The following is an 18,582-nucleotide window of genomic DNA, read 5'->3' as shown; positions in this document are numbered from 1 at the left end:
ATGTACTGTGTAAGACACTGACAGGAGACACTGATGCAGCCTTTTTAGTAATTGAACATTTTCATACAAAAATGAAGCATCTCTGGAAAGTTGCAGGTTTCCATGGGATCCAGCTGGAACAGAGCAGAGAGCCTGAAGCAGTTTTCTTTTTTTTTTTTTCCTTTCCTAGTTTTCCTTAATGAATATAAATACTCTTTAGTTGTATTTTCTTCAGCTTTTGTGTGGACCATGCACCTGTATTAGCTAGATTTGTTGTTCCTGTGTGATTTTTAGCGTAATATAGTTTCTCCAAGAACATCCTGACCACAACTAAAGTAGAGGCTAGTCTCTTTGCTTCAGTTCACTGGCAGCCATTAGTGACCACAGCTGTGGTAAACTTCACTCTAGGTCTCATCCTTCACAAGAAATCATGAGGGTCCAGCCAACCCTAGGATTTAGCTATAGTGTAACCATGCCATGGATTTTAGTTAAAATAAATTGACAGTATTGAAGACAGCTTCCTAGTCACTCAGTTTCTGACATTGCGGAATGTCTCTGTATCATAGTAGACAAGAAGGTCATTAGCTGTCTTTGTTCAGAAATTATGTCACTCTGCTTGGTGGTCGACTTGAAATGCTTTTTTTGTAGGAGTGATCTCCGCAGACTTCTGAACTGTCAGTTCCATCCCTTATGATTATCTCTTGTGCTGCTTTGAATATTAATGGCACAAAGCCATCCTTGTCTGCAGTGAGAACAATCCAAGAAGAGCCTACAAAAAATAAGCAAAAAAAGAACATGAGTGCACTGCTCTGGTTACATAAAATGTACAAGCACGTTTTAAAAAGCCAGCCAGCATGCGAGCAGGGCAGCCTGTCTTTTTGTGCACTAAAGCCTTATTACGCTAATGACATTAAGGTCTGACAATCCATGCTGAACACACCTTCATGTAAATGCAAAGAGAGGCTAAATGAAACGTCTTGAAAGGTTTGAGGCATTTTGTCCCTTATTTAAATTAGGTTGAAAAACAAGGTGCATCCTTGCTTGTTCTGATGAACAGTAAGTATCTCCATTTTCTGAAAACTCAGCCAGCCTTTCTATGCTGACTTTTATTCTACTGATGTCTACTTCTGCTTATCCATTTTGCTCATCTGCTCTACCCCAATGATGAAGAGATCATAAAAACTGGAAAAGTTGGCAAAGAAATGATTGTGCTGTATTTGTTCTAGAAGAAAGTAGGGGTTTCCATCTCCTTTACTGTCAAGCCAAGATTGTTCAGTGTTTTCAAATTCATATGGCAAATGGAAGGAAGTTACACTTTGAAGATTTACAAAAGATGTCATGATTTACAAAAGCTGATATAATAAAATTTATTATTTATCAAAACTTCTCTTAAAGAGAATGAACAAAATCTGAATGATGTTTTCAATCTTTTTCTTTCCTGAAGTTAAAAAGAGGCAAGATTAGAAACCAAAGACATCAAAATCATTGAAGTTCACTTTATGTATTGCATAGAAGCAGAAAACAAACCTTTCCTGCCCTTGCTTTTTTACTTTCTTTGCAAGTCAGCTTGAAAATGAAGCTATATGTACTGTGTATTTTTTTCTAGTGATCCATCTGTTTCTTTTTGGACTGGATATTGCAGTTCTTATATAAAATAGTGAATTCTCTATTTGGCTTTGTTTTCAGTTTGACATTTTATGAAAAAGAAAAAAAATCTGTGGCAACTGAAAAGCATTGTGGGAGCCTTTGTATGATGCGTTCTTGTATGATGCCTGTGATCCAGTCCTTACAGAGCAGAGGCATTAACTGGAGTATGAGGCAGAGAAAGCCCTGATACGTTCTGTTATTGAAATTTTATATTTGGGGAGATAAAGCTGTGTTTTGAAAAGGAGTGTGAAAAAAAGGAACTGTAGAAAATCCAGGGGAACTGTGCTTAATTTTGTCAGTCATGACAAAGCATGTTCCTGCATGAGACAAATCTCCCTTCCTTATGCTATTAACAAAGCACTTTTCCAGGCTGCTACTCTATTGCGTGTTGTCTTGTCACCTGTTATATCATAAGAAGATTGTCATTCCAAACCATGAGTCTTTAATCTTCTACTCTTAATTCTTTCTTTCTAATTCTGGACAGACTTCAGATTCTGTAAGCTACGGGCCTAAAAGTGAAAATCCTGCTGTCCAAACTGATGGTTGCATTCTTGGTCAAATGTATAAAGCATTTTTGTCAAACTCTTGGGACTTTTTCTTTTCATCTGTTGAACTATTTTGAGTTCTCTGTGTTGTTGATAACACTTGCTTTGAATGATATCCCACAAAATATTTAAAGGGTGGAAAAACCCTGTATGGAATGTAATACCCCTTTGCTATGGACAATTATTATGATGACACCCTGCTGAAAAGAGAGACTTCTGTGTGCTAATAGCAGGGCACTATATGTCAGGCTGCATTTAGTACAGGTAATGGCATTACAGTCCTGGGCTTAGAGTGCAAACAGTGAGGCCACGTTCATTGCTTGTGTAACTCTAATGATCTTCATAGCCTTGCTGCGGATATTAATTTGGCCTACAGCTGTGAACATTTTTCCCCCAGTATATTCAAGTTTAAGTGTTTATTCAAAGTAAAAAATGCCAGGCTGTCACTGTAATATGAGCACACTTTTCATTACATCCCCTTTAATTATATAGTATTAAAGGATGGGAATGGTATTTTTAAACTTCACATTTAATATTCATGCCTTGTGGCAAAGGAAAAATTTAGAAACATAAACCTTTACTGGTCAGAACTGAGTAAGAGCTACATAAACTGCTTCTGTCCAAACCTGGTAATTTTGCAAGATTTTGGTGAGTTGTAGAAAGATTCTTGTTTCAGTTTTTCCTCTTGCTGTCAACAGATTCAATTTCAGAAAAGCCAAGCACCCCATTGAACATAAAGAGAGACAATTTATGATGATTCTGAGACGCTGTGTTTTTGGTGTTTCTAAAGTCTAACGCATGAAATTGAGAAGTGATGCTGTGCTAATTAAGTATTACATATTCAACTGTTCTGTAGAGCTGAATATAGGTTTTCTCAGGCCCATATTATCTTCATACCAAAATCTAAGCCTCTTTTTTTCATTATGGGCATTTGTTTCCAAAATCAAGAGCTGGAAGTACAGGCCAAAAACAGTATCCTCCTTGCCCTGCAAAGCTGCACCGTGTTATTTCAGGAGCCTGCTGGGAAACGTCTCAGGCCTCAAGAGCAAGCAGAGTTTTTCATATATGCCTCCACTGCACTGTACAGGTGAGAGAGAATGCTGACAAAAATACAAACCCTGCATATCCTTATCTTCTGGAGCAACTCTCTGAAACTGCTGTAAGCCTGGGGAAAACTGAAATGGCCAAATGTGTCTTAAATAAAGGCAGCTCCCCTGATCTGTACTGTAGCTGTAGCCCCTTTCCTTCAGCCTTGTGGTTTCATCAACAAGGAGATAAACAGAATCTGAATGGCAGAATAGTGTGTATTTTGCATTTCTTTCTTCCAACTGTCGAATATGCCAGCACCAGTAACGTCCCAGGCCTGGTTTCTTTTTCACCAGTAAGCCTGTTATTTCAAAGTCTGGTATGTAACTGTTACTAGTTAGAAAACTACAGCTTAGAATATTACTTTTTTCTTTTTTCTTTTTTTTTTCTTTCTTCGTAGAATCATTGAATCACAAAATGGTTTGGGTTGGAAGGGACCTGCAAGATCATCCCGTTCCACCCCCCCCTGCCATGGGCAAGGACCCCTCACACTAGACCAGGTTGCTCCAAGCCCTGTCCAACCTGGCCTTGAACACTGACAGGGACGGGGCAGCCACAGCTTAGCCTCACCACCCTCAGCGGGAAAAACTTCCTAATATCTATTCTGAATCTCCCCTCTGTCAGGTTAAAGCCATTCCCCCTTGTCTTGTCCGACAGGCCCTTGTGTAAAGTTCCTCTTTGTATTTTATGTCAGCCCCTTTAGGCACTGGAAGCTGCTCTAAGGTCTCCCTGGAGCCTTCTCACAGCCTGTCTCCATAGCAGAGGTGCTCCAGCCCTCTGAGCATCTTCGTGATCTCCTCTGGCCTTGCTCCAACAGGTCCAAGCCCTTCCCACATTGGGGTCCCCAGAGCTGCAAGTGGGGTCTCACCAGAGTGGAGTAGAGGGGGAGAATCACCTCCTTTGACCTGATGGTCACACTTCTGGTGCACCCCAGCCTATGGTTGGCTTTCTGGGCTTCAGGTGCCCATTGCCAGGTCATGTTGCACTTCTCATCCACCAGCACCCCCAGGTCCTTCTCCTCAGGGCTGCTTTCACTCCAGTCTTCACCCAGCCTTTATTTATGCCTGGTTGCTTTCACCAACTGTTCAATTCATTTCTCATAAGACAGAGTATACTGATTAAGCCAATGTGTCTCAGCCTGTCAGGGGCTAAGGCAAGGGATGAGACAGAGTAATTTATGGATCTGTCAGTGTGGAAACCTTGAAAGGAGATCATAATTATAGCCAGCTACTATGTACCGTAAGATCATAATATACTTAGACCCTGATGAGGAAAGCCACCTGAAGCATTGTACAGAAATGGCTAAAAAATAACAGTATGTGTGTTGCTGAGAAGGTAGCATATGTGAGAATACAGTGACAAGGTAATTCTGTTGTCAGATCTGGAACATGCTTGTAAAGATGGGCAAAGCAAAATGCCAAAAGGTGTCAAGGCAGCATTTCTATTTCTAGGTAACACAGCATACTGATTATTTTCTCAGCCTTCCTCTAACGTATTATTCTGATAATGGGTAGTTCTGCAGTTACTTAGCATTTAAGTGATTTCAAGACACTCTGCCATATTTCAGGCAAAGGAAAACACACACTTATCAAAAAATATTAGCTATCTCAGTTTATTACAGCATGGGGTTATTATTCTACCATAAATGCCCTTTACATTAAAAATCCCAGGTGAAAGCAGATACCAGAAATAAAAAGAACATACCGTGCTTCATTTCAATAACAGGCAGATCAAACAGCTGCTGGACTAAATTCAAAGGGATCTTGCCATCACAGAGGAGAACATCTTTTGTTTCTTCAGAAACTGCTCCATTTGAAAAACTTTTCTTCAAATGCATGGATGTAAAAGAAAAGATCTTGTTAAAGGCTTAGACATTGTGCCTGAGTTCTTTTAACCATTCCTCTGCCCTTACTCCTTTTGGTTCTTTAGCAATTTGTTTTTTTCCTTGTCTATGTTTGCTACAATTTATAGATGACACCATCCTGCAGTGAAATTCTAAGCACAAACTCTTAGTCCCAGGTGAAGAGGAATACGACTCTTTGCTTTCTGCACTTATGCAGCTCAAAATTACATCAGCCCTGTATGTCATGTATCGGTTCATGTATGTATGTGGCCGTGGGCCCTTTCTGCCTGAAGAGTCAGTTCAGTGGAAGGAAATACATGATGCCTGGAATGAAGTTGTCCAAGATGCTACCAAAGCAAATGAGTAATCTGCTCAGTTTCAGTTGTATGTGTGGGTGGGTTTGATAGTCGCTGATCAGCTATTTCACCCCTCAGTTCTGGCACAGAGAGAATTGCAGAGAGACTGGGCATAGCAACAGTCTCTCCAAAAATCTGTCATAACAAAGCAGCTTGGGAATCCTGTGACTTTCTTTGAGAGAGAGGGAATGTATGGATTTACAGCCCTGGAATTTGCTCTGCCATTCACTAAAAGAACACACACATACAAAGGTGCTTCATGATGTTTAGCTGGCCTTGAGAATCGATAACCTCATGTTCCATCATTCTGATTACTGCAAAGTGCAAGGACCACAAAATGGTTGAGCTAATGTGATTATGGAGTAGATAAATATTTGCATTGAGATTTTCCTATCGGCTATCATTTGAAAGTTGTTTTAGCATTAAAATTTTCCAGAGACTCAATGCCATTATAAAATATATGTGAATTGGACATTTTCTTCTGGATAATCTTGTTATACTTTGTCCTCTGAATTTCATTTTGTTCTTTCCTCTCCATAATTACCACCTGTGTGGTTCCCATGTGTTATGGTTTGGTTTTTATTCCTTTGGCAACTCTTATGTTTGCAATAAACCCAGATTTAACAGATTTTATTTGTTCTTTGAATTAACAGTTTTACTTATCCCATCTCCTAGACCTTTCTGTTTTGCACATTCAGAAGGGATTCAAGTTAACATTTTAGAATGGATTGAGAAGATGTCATCTATTCTAACTCCTGTTTTAGTCCTGCCTTTTCTGTGTCTATTTCATGTCCTTCCTTGCTATACAAAATGCTGAATGAATTCACGACATCATCTATTTCTGTGCAGAATAATCTAACCTTTGACTAAGTAAATGTCTTTTTTAATGCTTATCTTTTTTCTAATTGTGCTGTCTTTTGACTAATTCACTCTCTCAGTGAGTGTGCCTTTTTTCTGCCATGTAATGTGTAACAACCTTTCTAGATCGATCACTTTCCTTTTTCTGTACATAATACGTGTGCCACACTGGATTCTGTAAATGCGAATGTCTGCCAACCTCATGCAAAAGTATTTTTTTCCCCCTTCTCTAATAAATTGGCCGTGCAGCTAGACTATGGATGGTTATTTATTTATGTATTAGGATTGACTGAAGATGTCAGAACTGTACGGATATATTTCTGTTAAAAGTGTAAGCTTCCCAGCTTTCAAAGGTCTTCTCATCCCTTTCCCCATTTGAAACAACCAGAAATTAGTTGCTGCGTAATTAATAAGGAATTCATCAATGAAGTGTATTTTTTTGTTGTCATAAACCTATAGTAACTTTTTATTACAGCTGTAACTATATAACAGAATTTCTTTGTCATTTTTACGTCTCTTCAAATTATATAGTAGTATATTCTATAGAATCTAAATGCACTTAAAACTCAATGGGCTCAAAACTACATGTTCAGCAGTAACAACTACTACATTTTCCTGAAATCAGGTTGAAACTTGTACTTCAATTAATAAATTACAGTAAAAGGTGGGCTGTAAGGAATACAAGTACATTGTCTTGACCCAAGTGGTTCACTTTTTCATGTAGATATGCTTTAACTCAAAATTAACAAGAAGACAATCTATATCTGCCTCTGTTGACTTGAAATCACTTAAATGGAAATCTATACTAAGGATGATTTGTTCTAGTACATTTCCTAGTTAGCCTTGCAAGTTATTGGAACAGCCATTGGAAGTGGAAGATAGTTTTGTATATGCAGAACTAAATGCATATATTTTTTTAATCCTAAGCATTTTCTCAAGTACAAAGCTTAAGTTTCGGAGTTGTTTCTTTCATCACTCGTGAGCATTCATATTAGTTATTCTCTCTGTCTTTGTCATATGCTTCTGTTTATGATGATAAATGTAATCATCTTTACATTTATTTTTGTCTGCTGGCAAATTCTGTCAAGTCAAGAATCTTTCTCTGTTTTAATCCTCTAATTATTTTGTCTTTTTTAGTTTAAGTGATGATAACATGCCTTTAATGTTTAGTTTAAATGATGATAACATGCCTTATCTTTGAGGAATATGTTCACAAACATCATAACATGGGTTAACTGATTTAAACTCGTCTGTTTTTGAGAGGCAGGTAACTGTTAGTATTCCCTTTTTACAGATGATCAAACCATTACACAGGAAGATTAAGAGATTTACGCAAGGTCATGGAAGTAATTTGTGACAGTTATAAATACAAATAAAATCTCACCTTAGTACTTCCTATTTTCATGCCTTAAACCAAAGACAATTTTCTAGTCAAATCTACTTTTAATCCATGTCTTCCCAAAATATGTGATGGTTTTGCTTTGTTGCTGTTTATGTCCAGTAGGAGCCAGAGGGCTTGCAATTCTCACGTTAAAATCCCTTAGTTGTTTTATCCTAAACCAAAGTTTATTGGTAGACTAAGAGCATATTAATCACAGAGAAAACAAACAGATTTCCACTTATGTGAGAGGATATTTTCAGATTAAGTTCTTTAGCCAGCTTGCTGCAGTATGCGAAGTACAACTCTCCCTCAACAAAATCCAACAGAAAGAAACCACCGATTCAATAATTGTTTTTCCTTCACCCATGTCAGCCTGCCCCTTGATCAGAATTTATAGCTTATAAATTCTGATCATGACAGATTAGAATTTATGTCTATAAATCTGGGTCTTCTGGGCAGCAGCCAGACCATTGCAGCATTGCCAAATTGTCTTTCAAAACTCATGTTTTGGAATGCAGATATATTGGAGAAGAAAATAATTTCCTAAGGCAAAAAGGGTTCCCGGATTAGATGTTGTACACCAGAAGACCGCATGATAAATAAACATGTCTTTTGTCACTTTCTTGAGCCCCACTGTCAGCTAGTTCTGCCTCTTAACCTTTCTCACTATTTATCTTGTGTTTCCTCATGTACTGCCTACACCTGTCTGAATGCTAAAATCATCTTCATGAATTTGAATTCAATGACTGATGAAACAGTGAGGTAAATATGAATATGCTACTAATCAGAATTGGTTTTACTAATTCTGGGTAAGTAACGGATTTTGCAGTTTTAATGTGCCATGCACGTGGATGTAGGAATGTAAAACATCTTCAAGGTGAGGCCTCACATCTGTGTTGCCCAGTATGGCATTACTTTATTGGGTTTACCTTGCCGGTGTACCCACAGACTGCTTTGTTCCTTTCTTAAGCACATTTTTTATTCATAGTCATCTTGTAGTCACTTAACACATGCAATCTTTTGTCATTCATGGTTGTTTCCAGCTAATGAATATCCAGTTTATAGGAGAAATTCCTTCTATTAATCCTGGAATATATCACTGTACACTTCACATTAGTTCATTTCAGTCCTTTTTTTTTTTTAAATTCTAGATGCTAAAGTCATCAAATTACAGGTGTGATATCCTGATCCTCTATTGAAAATACTACTGACTTTATGCCACACACAGATTTTGTTGGCATATCTCATCAAATCATTAATGAAACTTTTAGATTAGCTTGAAGATCAATCATGAGAAAATCCACTAGTAAATTTCTTCCATTTTCTTTGATATTACTTTAATTGTCTACTATCTTCCTTCCAGCTAATTCCTTAACCATCTTACATATCTTCTATTAATCCCTATTCTCTGTTGTTGAACAAATAATTTCCCCTGTGGCATGATTTCTAGTAGTGTACTGTATTACAGGTATTTCAAATATTCTTGATGTCCTTTGTGTCAATAATCTGTTCTTCTATAAAGGAAAGGTATCCAGGTAGTCACTCACAGCTCTGCACTGTAAGATGAATGGTGCTGTAGTGCCAGAACTCTGTTTTCATTTTCCTAAACCCTCGATTTCAGTTCTTTGTGTTGTGCTTCAGTGGGATGTCAGTTTTGATACCTTAGTACTCATTAGCTTGCTTTTGCCTTGCCCTCACATACATCGTGAAGGATGAAAAAGATCTAGTAAACTAAATAGACATGGGGTTCTGGTCCAGGGGACAATGGAAAGCCATGTTAGATGGCTAATTGAGGAGGAATGAGAACCATGATTTTTGACATTCAAAGTACTGTGTCTCATTATGCCTTGTGCAGCATTGCCATGGGTAGTATTAATTAGGTTTGGCAGCCTACAATGCTCTGCATTTCCTGTCATGATTTCCACTGTGGCTGTGATTTCTGATTGATTTTTGCTGGATCCTGATGTTATTTTGGCGGAGTTCTTAGTATCTAAGCTTGTCCTTATGTGGGACATTCCAATTGCAAACCTAATTAAGATGTCAGAGAAGCATAAGCCTGTAAAACATCTACATTGGAAGAGATCTGATGTACTCGTGGGTGCTTAAATCCCAGTGCAGTTTGCATTTATGCACGTTGGCATTTCAGGTGATATGCCAGGATTTCTCTACACTTAGCTCCCTGTTGATAGTTCTGCAACTACTGGTTCAGGTTGATTGTCTTTTAAGATACCCTTTGTCTTCATGCTTGTGCTTTCATGATGACTTGTTTTCAGTGTGGATTTGTTTTTGTTTTTTTAAACTCAGTTATTTACTTTCATTGTATAGTGTGAAAACTTGGATTAATTTTTGACATTACGTGTGCAATGTCCTCTTGCAGCCCAGAAAGCCAATTGTATGCTGGGCTGCACTGCAAGAAGTGTGACCAGCAGGTCAAGGGAGGTGATTCTCCCCCTCTACTTTGCTCTGGTGAGACCCCACCTGCAGTACTGCATCCAGCTCTGGGGCACCAGCATAAGAAGGAAGTGGATGTGTTGGAGCAAGTCCAAAGGAGGCCACAAAGATGCTGTGAGGGCTGGAGCACCTCTGCTACGGAGACATGCTGAGAGAGCTGGGCTTGTTCAGCCTGGAGAAGGCTCCAGGGAGACCTTAGAACAGCTTCCAGTGCCTAAAGAGCATGATGAGAAATCTGGAGGGGGACTTTTTATAAGGACATGGAGTGACAGGACAAGGGGGAATGGCTTTAACCTAAAAGACTGTAAATTTAGATTAGCTATTAGGAATAAGTTCTTTAGTGTGTGGGTGGTGAGGCACTGGCACAGGTTGCCCAGAGAAGTCGTGGTTGCCCCATCCGTGGCAGTGTTCAGTGCCAGGTTGGACAGGGCTTTGAGAAACCTGGTCTAGTGGAAGGTGTCCCTGCCCATGAAAGGGGAGTTGAAACTCAATGGCCTTGCAGGTCGCTTCACAAACCATTTTGTGATACGGTTCTATGATATTCCTTTTCTTGTGCATCTATATATCCAACAAAGAAATACCCTGCTTTAATAAAAGTTACTGTGTCTCATGTACAAAGCCTGCTTGTCTGCTTTTGATCAGTCTCAGAACATTGTTATCAGAATTTGTTTTTAACAAATTCCTCAACCTTTGCACACAATGTTACCTCTGCATTAATCACACCTTCTCTTGACTACTGCAGGTCTTTCTTTTACAGTCATCCTAAATCTCTTCCTTCTAACTTTAGGATGGCTGACCAGTTTCTTACTCCAGGGAGCAGTCAAATCGCCTCTCTCTTGCATCATTTTCATGAGTTACTTTCTATTGCTCAACCCAAGTCAAAATTGCCCCTTGTATTTCAGACGGGTTCATGGTCTTATTACAGTGGATCATTGCAGCCTGGTCTTTGCTCGTTTACTGTGCCACCCTTATTTCCCCCTTCTTTATTTCATGTATTTCTATCAGAAGAACTTTATTGCCATATGTTTGGATCCTTTCTATTCATCTCAGAGCTCTGTGTAGAAAAATTGTTTCTTTTATAGCTGACCTTGGCAATAAAGTTTCCCATAGTAAATTGTATGAAGATGCTATAAAAGTATAAATTGACTTGTATACAATTATTGGTGAGTGCTAAGAAAAGGAAATCATTGTGACTAATTGCTGAAAAGATAGTTGTTTCCTGTTTAATTCTGCAATATATGCTCTCAGTGACATATGACTTTTGACATAATACTGCTTGTGAGCAAAATGTTTCAAGATATTCTTCAGATTAAGATGAATCTTACTCCTCCTGGCGAGTTTGCCTAAATGTCATTAATTTCAAATCCAGATTGGCTTTATTTCCACTGTAATTAGCTTTTGAATGAGACTAGTTTAAATATTCTGCAGCTGTTTCTTTTCTGGGGGAAAAGGATGATAAAAGTATCTTTCTGCAAAATGAAACAGAAACAAATCTGTGACAGATCCTTATCTCTTCTTTGTTTTGGGGCTTGTTTTTTTTTTCTAAATAATATCCTTTTACTGCATTTGTCAGTCTGCCCTCCCACACTATCCTGAATCACAAGTCTGTATGTGATGAAAGAGCAATAATATTTGCTTTTCAGGGTTGAATGATCAAGTCACCTCTTGTGGTTGAATGTTATTACACAAGTGATAGTGCAGTGGCATTTCCAAAGTGTGAGTGGTCATGTTTTTCTTTTATAGCTATGGGCTCCAAATTCTGGTAGTGCTGCATGCACGTGACTTCAGAGGAATTACAGGTAGGCTAGCAGTACAGAATAAACAAAGGTTTTGAGGACTATTTAGTGAGCAGACATTATGAATTCTTAAGCAATACACATTCTGCTTTATATTAGGGTTTTCTAAGGAGAACTGGAAACATACATAAACACATCAATAATGCTTCTACACAACAGTGTTCATAATTGCCTGTTAATTATTACTACATTTTTATCTATTATGTTTTAAACTTCCTTTTTATGTTTTTAATGCATAAATATGGTTATGCAGTAGTGATCGTTATATTTTATAGTACAATAGATTTCTCAGTCAAGATTGAGCCTCTGCTGTCCTGGGGATTATATAAACACTTAGGAAGACATGCAGTTGGCACAAAAACCTGAAAGATAATGACTATATTATTGACTGGACTGCAGTGTTCCTAAAGCTTATGTTTTCCACAGGCTGATATTTCTATCCTAAGGCAATAAAGCTATTTCCTGACTTTTTGCACTGTGAACGCAGAGCCTGGCTGGAACCCACAGCCCAGCTGGTCTCTGAGCTCACAGAGCCCTAATCAAGTCCTGAAGGAGGAACAAGGTTCAGATGTCTGAATCCAAACTAATCAAAACAACTATTTTCTGAGAAAATTATTAGCTGCCTATGAAGCAAATATTTCTGTGTCTGTCTGGAGGCCTTTTTGCCATCAGTCTATTTTCCACTACTTTTTAGCATCATGCTGTGATCCTGTTAGATTTCAGAAGAGGGTCTGAGCTATGCAAGGCATTAGTTGAGACATACAGAGAAAAGCTGTGTGTGTCGGAAAGGCATTAAGTGGCTCTTTCTGAGTCTCTATAATGTGGTACTAGCAGTGTTTCCTGCTGGCTCAATGTGAAACTAACCTGTTCAGATACATAAGAGTCTTAGTTTCTAAATGCAGTTAGCCTAGCAGTATTTTAGAAGCACTAATTATTTTTTTTAATTCAAAGGGAAAAAACAGGATAATGAACTCTTACTGCTCGTGCAAGCAAATGTGCACAGTGACTTCAGATTAATGCTACCTGTCAAAAACAACACTTCTCTTTGGAAAGGTTAATCCAATCAAATCCAAGAGATAGGCCCACTTGCTAAATAAATAACTTGATTTATGTTAAGATATCAGAATTAATTTGAACATGCTGGAGAACAGAAGGCCTTTCTTCTTGGCAAATAAAATCCTGGATTATTTAAAATAGACGTTGCTTCTTTCACCAGAATTAGTATAATGTATTCAAGTTAAATTATTGACTAAAACAGACCAAAAGCTTTGCTTTTATTCAGAGCAGCTAAGATAGTAGAATCTGCTTAAAAGCCAAGTAAACACTTGCTAAAACGTAATGAATATGATGAATTGAGTCACTATTCCCTTAATGAGTGTTTAAGGAGGAGTACTTAGATGTCTGTATGGATTCCTTTAAAGTAAAAGGAAGTCAAATTGTCAAATTTGTTTGAGAAGTACATACTTGAGCATCATCACAATGTAATATATTGCTTTGACATAGTGCTGCTTATGTTGCAGTAGATAAGAATGCATTTATAATTGGCATCTACATCCTGAAAGCTTTAGCAACAATAACACCACCCTCAGCATGACTAAAACTATTATCAATATAATGTTAGTATTACTGCAAGTAATACTAGGAATAATAGCTAGAAATAATTACCCAACCTACATTCCGTAGTTGAAATTCTTACTGAAGACAGTAGGAATTTTGCCAAAACAAGGGTGGGATAGGAACATGGCATTTTGACATTCATCTGTTTATTTAATTAAATGATAATTGCATATTGACAGATTATTTTTTTCCCCAAAAAGTCTGAAGTGGTGATATGCTTTACAAATTGAGCATGTCTGGCTCTGTGAAGATTAGTGGTGAGAAATTAAAGTAGGAATAGACCAACTTCATGTCTTGCCCATGTAAATTTTCCATAAATGAAGATTCAATACTGTATTTCAGTCTTCACTAGAGTCTAGTTATCTTCAAACTTTGGATTTGAGCTCACGTCTGAATTTGTTATGTTTCTGGTGGGCTACTGTAGTCCCCTATTCATAGGCTCATCTCTACACTGAATGAACGTATAAACTTTCTGTACATCAGCAACTGTTTGGCTCTATTCTCTGTCTTTGATAGGTGCACACAAAATCAAGCACCCAAGGCAGTTGTGCATAATCAAACAAGAACAGACACAAATCTCCCATGTGAAGTATAGTCTTAAATTACCCACATCATCCTGAATTATTGTTTCAATGACACACAGTACCATTTCAGATTAAGCTTGATGCTGGACTCAGGTTACATTTCTCATGGGTTGTTAAGAATAAAACTGCATCCTCTTGATTTAAAGCTAAATAAATACAAGATTGGTCTAAAACTGTATCCCATCACAATTTATTTGAGCTGACAAAAAAGTTACCTGGTAAGTGATGTGAACGACAGGTGGTTCCTGGGAGCATGGATAGGTTAAAGATATCCTCCTCCCATTTTTAGCAAGGTCTTTTATTTCAGAAAGACTCAGTTGTAACTCACTGAAGCTGCCACAAAGTCTCTCTAAATTTCTAGATATGTGACTCATTCCTCTTTCACTTGAAAAATTGTTGTTTTTAGGAGAACTTGATGCTTCTTGGATCACATTCAGCTGCACTTTAGGGGAAGCTGGTCTATTGGAAAGCTGGGTAGGTGTTCCAAAACCAAGAATAGACACTGAACGATTGGTAGGTTCAGCATCCAATGTTTCCAAGGCCACTGAGGGGTCACTTGGGAGCCTTTTTACATCCAGGTCACTCACACTTGATGAAGAGCCCTGCTCATAGCTAGGGTTCTTTATTTCTTCAATGAGTCTTCTCCTGCCACTAGGAGATTGAATAACTGTAGTTCTTGGTACTAAAAGCTCCCTGCTTTGAGGTTGCTCTCCTGTAGCAAGATTCTCAAAGAACTTTCTTTTTCCAGGAATATTAACAGAGGATTCAAAGTTATAGAACATATTCTGTTTAGTGTCTGGTAATGCTGAAGAATCTTCTTCCAGCATCAGTTCTTTGATCATCAGACGCATTACATACCTGTCTGAACTTGAAGATGGAATGAGATTAGGCTCAGGGAACTTCTGCTTGCCAATCAGGATCAATAGGAGTTTGTCTGTCAAAAAACATAGGCCCTTTGGTCTTTCATTTTTTTCCAGCTGGATTTGTTGAATATGAGGCATGCAGGAAGAGGTTACTGAATACACTAAAACAATGTTAGAAGTATTAGAGGCCACTGCCACAATCTGAGCTCTCAGGTCAAAAGCCATTATATCAGGAACCGGAATACCTGGGATGGTGACTTTTCTGGTGGTGGTTACCTTCCTCTCAAAAGTCACCAAGATCAAGTGAGAAGAATCTTGACCATTTGTCATTGCAGAGTCTTTGCATTTCAGAGTGATGAAAGGACCGGGATCAGACCGACGGTGGTTTGCAAGGATATGGGTTAAATCCACAGGACCTGATGAAGAAGAAGCAACTGAATCAACACCTGATCGATCTGAATCTATGGACTTTCTTCGCAGGTCCATGGAGTATTCCTCATCACCAAGCACCAGAGCAGACTGTGAGATTAAAGAACCAGTTTCTGTACCAGGTGGCACATCAAATGCAATGCCTGCATTCAAACCATAGATATTGTCTAAAGGAAGCTCAGTAGCTACAGCGATTTGGAAATCCAGTGTGGCTTCTATAGCACAGATATAACCTCCCACGTCAAAGACAGGGCAAAAGGAGCAGGTATTTAGAGTTTTCTGAGCATCATCCCATATGTAGGAATGCAGGGCACTGCCTATAGCAACTACTAAACGATTACCATCCTTAGTCCAGCAAGCACAGTGGATAAGCCCACTGCTTTTAATATCTGCCTTAACTCTAGTATTATCAGTACGAACAGCATGCAAGACTGAAGCATCTCTTTTCGTAAGCACAGCCAAGACCTCCTTCTTTGGATGCCAGACACAGCCCTGAGAAAGCAGTGGAAACGGCTCACCAATTTCACAAGTCTGGGAAATCAAGGGTTTGTTCTTCTCTGCAGTGCTGTAGCCCAGCTGCCAGACACTAACATGCTTTTTATGCTGAACAGCAAGCAGAGCTGGGGTGTCTGTCGAGCAACATGGGCCCCAGTAAAGCCCATGAACATGTTCAAATTGACCAACAACACTTGAGTCTCCAAACTTTAGCTCTCCTTTGTGATAGTATAAAGCAGTCAGTATCACTTGCTTCCCATCTGTCCAGGCAATTCCATGCACAGGGTGAATGGCTTGATACAAAGCATTGAGGCCAGTTCTCAGCAGCTTTGCCTTTCCCAGCTCCATCTTTTTAAACTTTCTGTCTACTGGTGGTTGTTCCAAAGTAGAGGATCCGTGGAATTCACTTGCAGATCACAACAAGGGATTTTTTCTCATATCTCCTTCCCTTCCCTTCCAGAATCAAGCTGTTTTTTCTGCTGATAATCCAAGAGCCTGCATTGTGAACTCCTTCCCAGTAAGCCTGCAGCTGGTCCTCTAAGTATAAATCCATGTCAAAGCTGCTTTTGCTATGTCTTTTCCTGGGAGGAGTTATCATCTTCATGTGATGGCTAACAGGTTTAACCAATTACTGTACCTTTTCGTAGAAGCCTATTTTTAACTCTTCACTGCTGGGAGTATATTTAAAAATAACATTCTAATACCTTGACCTTCAGAGAATGAAGGTCTTTGGTGAAGGCTGGAGACAGATCATATGCCCAGGTATTAAGCTACAACCTGAAATAATGACCTGACACTTCTTTCAGCCAGCCTTTGAAGGATAAAAGAAGATTTAAACGTACCTGAGAACGGTACAAGACAGACTTCAACCTCTGATGGACAGCATCTTTCAAAAATACAGGATCCTAAGTGCCTATGAAAGTAGAAAAGGGAAATCATGCTCTGTTCTGTTAGTAGTAGCAGAAAATGGAGGAAAGTGAAATTTAAAGAAAAGCAAAATAGACTAAAAGCAAAGACAGCTGATTAGTGTTCATTTTACTGGTACAGATTTCCTAGCTACAATTATATGTTGATTTCTTTTTTGGTGTTCCCAGCCACCTCTACCTGAGGACTGTTCCCTCATCATATAGCCAAAATGCAAAGAGAAATCCAACATTCTCCTGTTTCCCTAAACTCTGTAGTTTCTACAATATGTAGCATAACATCGTGCAGAGATCCTTGAGCTGACAAAGATCCAACCAGTAAGCTCATATAACACAGAGGGGCCATACAAGGATACACCACTTCGGTTTGACTCTATTGTCTCAGGACAAGAGCTGGTTCAACTCAGGTGTCTCCATTCTTCCCTCCTCAGCATATCATTTCTGGGGATAATTTGGACAGAGCTCACATATCACTGAACAGAAATTGTTATGGTGAAATTCATTACCTAAATATAAGCAATCATTACTATTTTCATTGCCCTAGGGTATCCGAGATAGCCGCTCTGGGCTGGCAGATATGGCACAGGACTTGCAGAAGAGTAGTGCCATTCTGAAGTGGCAGCTGGTAACAAAGAGATGATCCCTACATAGTCCCTAAACGGTGTAAGACGGTATTAGAAGCTTATTTACAGGTAACTGAATCCCATCCTCAGCATCTCTTCAACATTCTTGTTTTTCCAGCATCTCCTTTCTGCTTTGATTTAATTTTTGTCACATTAAAATCACTGTTTGCATTAAAAAAATAATGTGAATAAATTAGACCTGGGCAGAGGTTTAAAAATTATGACTATAATCACTATGGTTAAAGATGTAAGACTTAACTGTACACATTCTGCATCTTTGGCTGATCTATATTTATATATTTTCATAGTACTACATGGGAAAAACAGGTCTCCTGTTGAAGTCAGTTGGATCTCTGCTGTAAGAATATTTTTACTACCCTTTGTCCAGGTGTATTTACTGAGGATGTCGAGTACCACTGAAGAACTCCCAAATTCCTGCAAAGTAATCGTATCGTATTCTCATTCACAGCCACTTGGGTTTTGTAGATTAATTCCTGGCAATTACATTCAAAATCAAGGTTTTTGTTTTTTTTTTTTATTCATCAAGGACAAGCCGGTAGTGATGACTGGAATAGGTAAAAATCAAAAGGTTAAATATACAGGTTAGAAGATCCTTTTTTATGCAAGACTCCTAAATTTTGGTCCTCATCTCTGCTTGCAGTGAAATCGTATTTTTTAATGATTTTACCTTACCCACTGCTGACAGAGATGCCCAGGCCGCACTTAAGATGCCATACATACCTGTTTCACTAGGAGCTCTGACTATTCTGTACTTCCTCAAAGTGGTAGCAGGTTTATCGTGTCATATATTACCGGTAGCTATTTACACATAGTAGTTATAATGAATACATTACATTAAAATACAATCCCAGCAGCTCCACAAATTTGCAGAGTCTGTAGAAGATATTTTTGGTTTGCTTTAAAATAATGGTGCTTTGCTGCTTTGCTGTCTTCTGGACGTATTTTACTGAAACTGATAAAGCTGTTCTTCAGCACGGCAATCTCATCTACATTCTGCACAACTGCGCTTTAAATATCGTAACAAAACTACACTGCAGCTGGATTCTAGCAACCTAAAATGTGTTTTGGATGCAGAAATGTCTGCT

The 18,582-nt window shown here is 38.6% G+C and overlaps 1 protein-coding gene across 1 annotated transcript; it reads right to left on the bottom strand.

The window, feature by feature from the left end:
* Window positions 1–273: 273 nt before the first annotated feature.
* On the bottom strand, window positions 274–16,310 carry LOC130609058 (WD repeat and coiled-coil-containing protein-like). Its single transcript, XM_057427636.1, has 3 exons — window positions 14,359–16,310; window positions 4,962–5,082; window positions 274–748 (listed from the first exon to the last, which is right to left on the bottom strand). Exons 1-3 carry the CDS (start codon window positions 16,276–16,278, stop codon window positions 582–584), a joined length of 2,208 nt encoding a protein of 735 aa, XP_057283619.1. The 5' UTR covers window positions 16,279–16,310; the 3' UTR covers window positions 274–581.
* Between the last annotated feature and the right edge of the window lie 2,272 nt (window positions 16,311–18,582).

Source organism: Pezoporus wallicus, unplaced genomic scaffold (assembly GCF_028554395.1).
Source record: "Pezoporus wallicus isolate ANWC-B61680 ecotype Strahan unplaced genomic scaffold, APGP_CSIRO_Pwel_v1 contig_6464, whole genome shotgun sequence".
Taxonomy (NCBI): Eukaryota; Metazoa; Chordata; class Aves; order Psittaciformes; family Psittacidae; genus Pezoporus; species Pezoporus wallicus.
This window is presented reverse-complemented; position numbering and strand designations above follow the sequence as displayed.

What these genes read in the sequence shown, in the direction of transcription:
- LOC130609058 (XM_057427636.1), bottom strand. Translation starts at nt 16,278, where the DNA reads ATGGAGCTGGGAAAGGCAAAGCTGCTGAGAACTGGCCTCAATGCTTTG. An exon ending in TCGTTCACATCACTTACCAG is followed by an intron (nt 5,083 to 14,358) that starts GTAACTTTTTTG and finishes ATGCATTTGAAG; the next exon opens with AAAAGTTTTTCAAATGGAGC. An exon ending in TGTTATTGAAATGAAGCACG is followed by an intron (nt 749 to 4,961) that starts GTATGTTCTTTT and finishes TATTTTTTGTAG; the next exon opens with GCTCTTCTTGGATTGTTCTC.